Genomic DNA, 10,128 nt, shown 5'->3' with positions numbered 1-10,128 from the left:
TGGACATGATGGAGGAAGTGACTTTATTTTTTTTTAATCCCTTTTGTAACTTCACAAGCTAAATACTTCATCTTCTACTCTTTCACTGCACATGTTTCCTCTTGGCAATTTTCTTTCCCCTTGGGACTGAAGGTTTCTGAATCTCCATCTCCAGCCTTGAGGGTCAGTCTGTGCTGGGACCTTCTTTTTGATTTGACAGATATAGTTTTCGGTGGGAATGTCTGGCTTTCTCAAAGTCTTTACAAAAGCAGTTCAACACCTTCCACTTAAATACCTTCCGTATTTATGACTGCTGTATCTTTATTTATTTATTTATTTTTGTCATAGGGCATGTGCACTTGCCAGAGAGGAGAGATACAGAGAAAGAAAAAGTGGGAAATCACCCCCAAGGGGGGATGGCCATGCCACAGTCCCTTCTCCTCCCTCCTCTTGGGATTTTGGGCATGCATGCACACATGGCTGGCATGATTTTCAGCTACTGGGTCCAGGATTCGAACCACAGTCGGCCTTATAGGTGTCCAGCACCTTAACCACCATGATATCTGCTGACCCCAACTGCTGTATCTTTCAGATGTAGTTATTTGTCCCTTACTGAGGGAGCATAAGTTCTGAGAAACACATTGTTAGGGGATTTAGTTGGGTAGATATCATAGAATATACTTACACAAATCTATTACGCAGCTAGGTTGTATGGTATACTTTTATGGGACCACTGTCATATACTTGTATGTATCATATACATTGACTGAAAGTTGTCATGTAATGTGTAACTGTATATTCAAAGTACTGTTCTTGTACACAGTCACCTTCCAAATTTGGGAGTCACCTTTGCTGTCTCTTTACCTCCTGTTCAGTTAACACTTCTACCTACTCTTCCTCTGTGGTGCCGATCATTCCTATACATGAATGAATAAATACCTAAAGCTTACTTGTTTTATTTATGATAAACAGTGCCACACACGTGAGACAGAACAAAAGAGCTAGTGAGAGAGAGAAGCGCCCTTCACACCCTTCGCAAGAGCTTGTCATGCTGTGATCTCCTTCTCCCAGTCCTCCAACTTGTCCCGATCTTGGACATTTGCCTGGCACGTTTCCGGTTGACTGGGCTGGATAACTGAACCTGCGGTTGGCTGTGTGGCTTCCAGCACTGCTGTAGTTTAGTTTGCTGCTGTCTATGTCACCAAGTCTGGGCCTTCTTTTCTTTCTTTCTTTTTTTTTTTTTTTTTTTTTTTTTTTTGGGATGGAGTCTCACTTTGTTGTGATCCCAACCCTGCCTTCGCATCCCCAGCTGGGACTACCTGTGAATGTGCTATTGCACCTGGCTTTTTAGTGTGGGCTGTAAATGGGACCCAGGCCTTCCATGTACCTCAGCCATTGTCATCCGTTCAGCTGTTGTCTGTGGTTGAAGCTCTAATTGCTTATTATCTTGGATCCTTAACTGGCCTGCCCAGCCCAGCCTTTCTGGCTGCCCACTCCTCACTCTTCCCACTTAAGCTTCTGAAAATATTAGACTTTCTTCTGTTTATGGCCCCTTTGGTAGCAGAAATCCTTGTCTCTCATCCCAACGGGCCAGAGCTGCCTTCCTGGTGGACTGTCATGAAGCCAGGCTCTCCTCTGCAGGTGGTCATAGACTCTGCTCTTCAGTAATTCCACCTCCATCCTCCTCTACAGACCTTCAGGGTTTTTGGGACAGGGGGGCAGGGAGATGGTGGGGTTGGGAGTGAGATAATAGCTCCTCACACTATATCTGGGGAACTCTACCCACAAAGTCAAGTTTAGATTTACCCTGAAACTCAGAGCACCCCAGAACCAGACTCATCTCTTCCATTCTTACCGTGTACAGATACTCACTTGAGACATACTGTTTTTATTACCATGGCAAACATGTCCTTCGTCCTTTTTATCATAAATGGTTAGACATTGGTCTTTGCTTTGAAATAAGAACTACACATTATTTATCTTGAGGAAATAAGTGTAATCGTGGATAAGGGCTTGTTTAACTGGAGTGTTCACATACACACTGTTCTGCCAATGGTCGGCATTACTATTACTTTTAAATGCTCTCAAGAACAGAAGTAGTTTTATCATTAGAGGATAAATCCCAAATCTCAGATGATTTAAAGTAGAAGAGTTGTTCCTTACCAAATAAAGAATACCTGAATAACATCTTGGAGGAAGACCTAGAGAATCTTTTAGTGATGTAAGTGTGCCTGACATTCAGTAAAATAGAGCTAGGTTGTTGCTGTATCTGGTATAACTTCAGTTCTGCTTTAGGTTGTTCACCTGTGAATTCAGGCATCCTCCCTTGTCGGTTCTATGTAGTTTATACGGAAGATGAATTTTTCTGTGTTCTGTATTGTATAGGAAAAATGAGAGCTTCCAGCAGCCAGGTTAGGGAGACTGTTAATGCTCAGAGAGTCTTTATGTGAGAAAGGAACACTTGCCTGCCAGCGCCAGTGATGACCATATTGCCGTAGCCTTCGTCTGCGTTTCAGAAAATTCACAGGTGTTTTGCAGGGTTCTTGAAAATCTCTTCATTTTTAAGGTTTAATCACGAAAGTAGCATCTGCCTTGGCAACTGCAGTAGAAAAGACAATTAAGTCAAAGGAGTCCGAATTCATTTTGTTTTGGGAATTGCGAATGAACTATCACGACATCTTGCTTTCAAGATTTTGTTTGTTAGAAGCTGGGCATTTGAGTATTAGTAAAGAATTGACTTAATTTTCTTCTTATAATTCTGGAAAGTTTTTGCTTTATCAAAAAGAAAATATCAGAGAAGTATCTTCTTGCAAAACTTCTTTAATACTTCTTTTCAGAATGTACAGTTAGCAGCTGGTTACATTGTGCTTTTCCTGGAGCTAATGGGAATTGTAGCACTAACCTCCTAGTTCTCAGCAGAGGTTAAAAAGCACTTGTTTTTATCCCCCCTCCCTCTACCCTTTCTTGTTGGTTTTTACATTTCTATGTTTTGGCAATTAGTCTTGAAAATAAGGAGAGAAAATTAACTTTTAAGTTCAAGGGTGTTTCGATTGGATGATGTTAACCTCACCCAGGAAAATGGACAATGATTCTTTTGTTTTTCATACCACGGGGACAGATATACTAGGTGTTTTGTTTGTTTGTTTGTTTGTTTTTTTGAGAGTTTTTTTGCTATAGGGTGCATACACTTGCTGGAGAGACAGAGAGAGACAAGAACGAGAAATCACCCCCTAGGGGCCATGGCCACACTGAAGTCCCTTCTCCATTTTCTTCTCGGGATTTTGGGCACACACACGCCTGGCATGAGTTTTAGGCCACCAGGTCGCGGACTCAAACTGTGGCTGACTATGTGGGAGTGTAGCAACGTAACCATTATGCCATCTGCTGGTCTCCCCCAAATATACTACTTTTATGGTGAGAAGTAAGATGTTCTACATTTTTTATTTTTAGAGGAACTAAGTATTTTAAATTAGGAAGTTAGAGGGAATTACTATGGAAACCCTAAACAAAGCCTGATGTTTGTGATGTAATAAATGACTTATTCAGTGCAATGTGACATAGCTGTGTAGCTAAAGGCATCTATGACATGCATGTATAGACATATGTATGGATACAGAGAAATATAAAAATCAAAAGAATAGGTAGAGCATATATTAAAAGTTATCTATAACATGATTTGGTAAGTAATAAATAATCAGCTATTGGCATATCTTTATTTCTAAGTCAGCTCTTTATGATTAGATGCTCCAGCAGTGTATTTTGAAAAATTTTCCATTAATCTTTTTTTTTTTTTCTTTAAGTAAAGGAAGAGATTCTGGGGAAAAAAAAAAACAAAAACCCTGGAGTGCTATCATCTAAATGCAGATTTGATAGTGCTTTTCTAGTATATCAGCAAGTCTCTTATTTGACATTTTAATATGTTGTTTAATTGCTCAAGGCCCATTGGAGCTGGAGGGCTGTTGACTTCAGAGCTTCATTACTTAGGTATTTCTAACAAAAGCTCTAATCAGTCTCATTTTCTCATTTGAGCTGTGCAGCTCGGAAGCCTGTGAGAACAGCAGCCCCTCTATTTTAATTTTAATTTTGCCGTGGGTGCATTGTACCAGTGGCAACGAGTGTTGGGGGTGAAAGTCCTCTCCTCCAGTTCTCCCTCCTGTTGAGATTTTGGGCAGGCATGTATACATGCCCATGTATTTTCCAACCTGCTGGGTCCAGGACTCGAACTGCAGAGTTGGCCATATAGGATCCAGCTGCTGCAACCACCGTGCTACTGGCTGGTCTGCCTCTTTTGTTTTTCTGATTTGTTACACAGAAACTCTGTTGTATCAGATTCTCCTACCTCAAGTAAATAGGTTAAACTCCCCTTTCTTTAGGTTTGTGGAGTGAATGCTTTCTGCTCTGTCCATTTTGGGAATCCTGCCTTGGGACATTTATGGTGTTCTGAGTTTCATGGAACAAATAGGTCTATTGAAATAGGAGAAATGACTGGTGTATTTGTGGAACAGTCTATTCCTCATACCGCATTTCTTCATACATGTGGGTAGCTGGGGGATTCCCCTAGGTGTATACCCTGTATTATTGTTATCTTTTGGCATTGGCTAGAGTGAGAAACACATCCAAATACTGAAACAGACAAGAGAGAGTGATTTTGAGCAGAGGAATTCCACACCCTCTGATGCAGCAGTTTGCCAAATCTTAGCTGTGTGCTCAGTGTTTCTCTCTCTTTCCATGCCATTTTCTTATTCTTAAAAAGATTAACATGTCAGGTTTGATTCTTCATTTTATTTAATTAGGTAATATAGTTTACATTAGAAAAAGTGGGGCTGTCTTTTTTAGTGTGAAACTAGTTGATTAGTCTTGTAGAATTGTATTATTTTAGAAGAGGAAAATAATTTTTCATTTAGCAAATTCCCAGGCAGATTCAATGTTTGTGTTTTGGCTTAATCTATTAAGTGGGCATTACATATTTTCATATTGTTATGTGGAGTTTACAGATTGTAATTTGGTGATTTTACCTTTTTGGTAAGAATATGATAGTTTTCTATGACTATGGATATAAGTAGTGTTTGTAAATGAATAACTTTTAAGAAGTTGGCATACTTCTGATTTTTTAATTTTTCTGGATTCCAAGAATCTTTCGGTCACGATAAGTTAAGGTCAGCAATAGACACTGTAAATCTACTCTGCTAAAAGCTTAATCATTTCTATATTTGCTTTAGTGATATTTATTTGTCATGAGATCGACTTTAGGTAGTAATTAGTTTTATGATATTTTTCTTTATTTTTTCTTCATTTTAATAGTCAGAGTGCTCTTGGATTTGCCAGAGAGAGAAACAGAGAGGAAGAGGAAGGAAACCCCTCCCAATGAAGCATGGTAGTGTCGCAATCTCTTCTTTTTTTGCATCCCATTGCGATTTTGGGCAGACAAGCACACGTGCCCAGCATGTTTTTCAAACTACTAGGACCAGTTAGCGTAATGGCTGTGTCGCTGGACTCCCACGTAGTCGATCGTGTTTCGCGTCCCAGACCCGGTGGCTTAAAACTCACACCAGGCACATGTGCGTGCGTGCCCAAGAACCTGAGAGGAGAATGGAGGAGAAGGGATTGCGGCGTGGTCATCCCCCCCCCGGGGGGGGGGTGATTGGGCGTGCTCGCCCCCCCCCCCCGGGGGGTGGGTGATTTCTTGCTTTCTGTCTCTGTCTTTCTGGCGAGTGCACACGCCCTATAGCAAAAACCTCTCAAAAAAAAAAATGTGGCTTGCCATTTGGGTTTGGCTCCTTTAATCACTAGCCTGCAGGGCCAGCCCTTTTAGAATATTTTTGTTGGCCATAAACTTTCTAACACTCATTTTACAAAATATTATTTTAAAACTTTTTTCTCCTGTCCTGGTTTTCATTGAATTTTTCATCTTTTAAATTTTATGCAACTGTACTAATTCTCTTCTGTTTTACTCTCTGTTTATAAGCTTCCTGTGACGTAAATGTTAAATAAGGCATGAGCCGCTAAGATGCTGTGCTCTGTAGGCTGGGACCACATGGAAGCCCAGTTTTGATTTTTGATGGAACCTAAAGTCTAGGTTTGGTGGCATGTGTCTGACCCAATGACTGCAGTAAGGCATGTGCAACGTAGACCCTATCTCAAGAAAGAATCAGTTGTCGTGGATGACCGTGACCTGTACTCCTAGCTGGAAGTTTGAGATAGGACCTACAGGAAAATTCTGTCTTTAAAAAAATAAATAAATAAAGGAAGAAAGAAAGAAAGAGAAGGAAAAGGAGCAAAAAAGAGAAAAAAATAGTGTCTTTTATTGGTGCCAAAATAGAGAATTTTTTACAACTTAAAATAATTATAAGATAATTAACATCAATGACTTCTCTGTGACTATTGCAAAGTGAAGTATTTTCTAAGAAGCCACAAGAGATCTAAACTGTTCTAAAGAATAATTGTTAAATAATTTCAGTGACTTACTGATAAATGCAGAAATCAAATCAAGGAAGTATTTTCTCAATTCTGCCTCTCCTACCTGTATCCCCCAGACTTAAGCTAATCTTAAATACTCTGATACTGCTACTGCTTTTACTTTGCCTTTTTTAAAAAGAATTATTTTTATTATTATTATTTTTTCACATGAGTTTCCCCAGAGAAAGACAGAGAGAGAGAGAGAGAGAGAGAGAGAGAGAGAGAGAGAGAAAGTGAGAGAAAGCAAGCCTCCAGGTCCGGGACTGGTACTGCAGTCAGCCATGTGGGAATTCCACCACCCCAACAACCACAACACGGGCTGGCCCACTTTGCCTTTTTTATAGCTTTGTAGATTTTATAAATCTGCTAGTGGCCAACATGAAGACAATTTAATCAATGTCATTAAATGTGTTACGTTAATGTTAGTTCGTGTTTATCTCTAGATTAATCTGCTTTATTTCAGAGGATTGGTGATGGAGATTGGTTGGGGCTGCCAGGCTGGTCTGACCTCAGACAGGGGAGTCGCACATTATCTCTAGATTTTCTGGTCTCTGGACCTCCCTATCAAATGACAACAGCTTAACAGTTGTTTAGTTATATTCTTTCATTATGAAGCATTCATTGAGTTACATATTCTTTGAGTTGTTAACAGAACATAAAGTTACAATGTAAGCAGAGTTTTGTTAGTCTAGAAATGAAAGATAAGTTATTATAAACAACCATAAAGATATAGAGTGCTGCTTAGTTGTGAATGTATATATACATTGGGGGACAGTTTAGAATATTAACAGTGGAAGTTCTACTTAAAGTGGCATGGTATTCGTGAATTATACATGGCATCAAACGATTCTTAGAGTGTACTTTGTAGGAAGGGCCATCTGCATAGATTGTTATTTAGAAACAAGTATGTCATATGTACTTACAAGAAATGCTTTTGTCTTGTTATTTTACTATATTACGAATACATTGAACACAACATTTTAAAGCTTTTTCCCAACATCTTTTATTAAAACATTTGCATCCTACCATAAGTTTTTGTTTTGTTCCTCAAAGGGAATCCTCTGTGACTGGTGTTAGTAAATCCACCTTTCTACTTCAGAAATTTGAAAAGTAGCATAATGTCATGGGATCTAATTGTGTTTTCCTTCAACATAGAATTGTTATAAGCAAAGGACACTTACAACAAATACTCAGTTCCTCAGCAGTGCTTTGTGTTTCTGACTGTTAACAAAGCTATTTTTTTTCTCCTTAGGAATGATATAATTCTAAAACAGGATTTTGATGTCATTCTAATGAGTCTACTTTCAGTTTTAGAGTACAATGAAGTCCTAGTAAGGATTAGTAAGAAATCTATTTTATTGTAGATAATAAATCTGAGAAGTAAGCTCTCAGCATAGATTGAAGTTGATCTGCCTTGGAGTTGCTTTATGAATAGCCCGTTGAACAAACTCTACAGTTCTGTATGTGGTTTTAAATCACTGTAAATTTGTAGGCAGGTACATATTACAATTGTCTGTTTTTCTTTTTAGGGCTCATGTAATCAAAGAAGTTTCTTTGTTGTGTGTATCTTTACAGAACACAACAGGAATTGAAAATGAACCAGGTGAGTTTTAAAAATAAGAATTTATACCAACACATGATCTGGATGTTAGACCAGTTCTTGATCTTTAGAAGATAGTAACACACACATCCATTCCTCTCAGATTTTCATTTTTGTATCCCATCACCATTTATTAGTTCATTATTTTCATTGTGTGTGTGTTTGCGGAGTGGAATGTTTATTGTTTTGGTGTGGGTTGGCATTTCTGTGAATCCTTGAGTAGAGAACTAATTCTTAGGTATTAAGACTTTCTTTTTTACCTCTTTGCTGCCACACTCTCTGTGTGCGTGTGTGTGTATTTTGTTTGTTTACTTTGAAAAAGTTCATTGAGCGTTCATTTAAAACAATTTTTATATTGTAATTATCTTTGGTTGAAAAGGGAGGACTAAAAGTTATTTTTAGAAATCGGATTTGATCAAACAAGAAACTTTAAGCATTTTGTCCTTGAAAAAACTACTCATAGTATGAAAAACTAGAGAGCAGATATTTAAATGTAAGATGTGTTTCTCTTTACAGGAGGATGTGGGATTACCTGGAGATTAAACTATTCTGCTATGGATATTTCTATAGCGTCTAGGGAGCTCTGATAAGTAAAACCAGTTATAGAAATTTAATGTATTCTAGAGACGAGTTTTATTTTCTGTCTTGAATATCATTTCACTCACGGTTATAGAAATTTATCGGTGTCAGAAACATTCCCTTTAAAAATTGTCATAATTATGTGTGCTTTTTAAATATAAAAGACAAAATCTAAAAATATATGTATTTTAGATAAGCTAAAATAGCTTAAAACTCTCAGATTTGAAAAGATTTTGTATCCTATATCAATGGAAAGTTTGGACACCTTTTCATCATTTACAGATGGTTCTAATTGGAGATCCAATTTAATTAGGTGGTCAAATTTAATAAATTCAGCCCCATGTTACATTGGGAGATGTGAATTTTTTGAATATATTCCTTTGATTTCTTTCATTACTTTCTTTATCAGAAATATGCTTATTTTAATGCAGAGGACTGTACACCATAAAAAGTGAATCTGGTGAACACATGGAGCACATGGTTTCTATTTTTTTAAGACTTGCAGATTTACTGACATGCTTTGGAAGGCAAATTATTTTTGAAATGGTGTGATGGGGGAGGGAAAAGAGAATAGAGTATATTTTCACTGTCATTGTCCATCAGAGTTATATGTATGTATATATGACATAGATGTCATTTATGTTTCTCTTCTAAGATCGATTCTTAATATGAATGTGGTCACCCAAAGCAGCTTGCCTTGCTGCTGCCTAGACACTTTACAGTGGTCTTGATTGTGAGTGAGAATGATCGTGATTGCTTCCAAAGTGGAATATAAATATTGACATGGCTCTTATTGCATCACTGTTGAATAATCATTTATTTAAATGCCTACCATTTTAACCTTAGGCTTAATTATGCCTTAATTCTTCTACCCTGTTAGGCTGGTTATATTTCTAGTGTGTGTAGGCTTCTTTGACATCACACACCTTCACTTAAATATTTCATGTATAGCAAATGAACTTACATTTAAACAAAGTCTTCATGCCATTCAAAAGAGCTTATCAATAACCATTTCTTTTCTTTTTCCTTTTTTTTTTTGTTCGGCTCCTTTACAATTTCATTTTGCTTTTGACAAGTTTTAATATCAGATCTGGAAAGGGCTCCCTTTGATGCCAAATACCAGATCTTAGTGGAAAAGTGTCTTCTTATGTTTCTAATGGTTAACACATTTCTGACTTGGGTATAATTTAAATGGTCTGGTAGTAATGCAACTTTTATTGGGATTATAAAAACTGTCCACTTTTATGAGTAAAATTTTCACTATTTTTAGTTACATTTCATTATTTGAAGAATATTAGTTATATGCGATTTAAACCTGATTATGAAGTCATGGGATAAAAATCTATCAGTGTGTTTAAACAATTGCCCCGGTAACTTTTTAAAATTAGAAATTATTCATGGTAGTTTATGGTTTTCCCTCTTATATTTATTCTTATTTTCAGACATTGAAAATGAGCAGTAAGTACATGAAAACTTCAAAATAACATGGGGCCAGTGGGTGGCATGATGGTTAA

The 10,128-nt window shown here is 37.5% G+C and overlaps 1 protein-coding gene across 1 annotated transcript in view; it reads left to right on the top strand.

Annotated features, from left to right (window-relative positions):
* Nucleotides 1–3,583: 3,583 nt before the first annotated feature.
* Nucleotides 3,584–10,128, top strand: part of PRDM2 (PR/SET domain 2) — a gene marked incomplete in the record, with an annotated part of 130,618 nt that continues 124,073 nt past the window's right edge. Inside the window, 2 exon segments of the mRNA XM_006145277.3 lie at nt 3,584–3,658; nt 7,965–8,038. Of these exon segments, the coding sequence (XP_006145339.2) occupies nt 8,030–8,038 (9 nt within the window).

The sequence above is a fragment of the Tupaia chinensis genome, unplaced genomic scaffold (assembly GCF_000334495.1).
Source record: "Tupaia chinensis unplaced genomic scaffold, TupChi_1.0 Scaffold000146_1, whole genome shotgun sequence".
In the NCBI taxonomy this organism is placed as follows: domain Eukaryota; kingdom Metazoa; phylum Chordata; class Mammalia; order Scandentia; family Tupaiidae; genus Tupaia; species Tupaia belangeri.
This window is presented reverse-complemented; position numbering and strand designations above follow the sequence as displayed.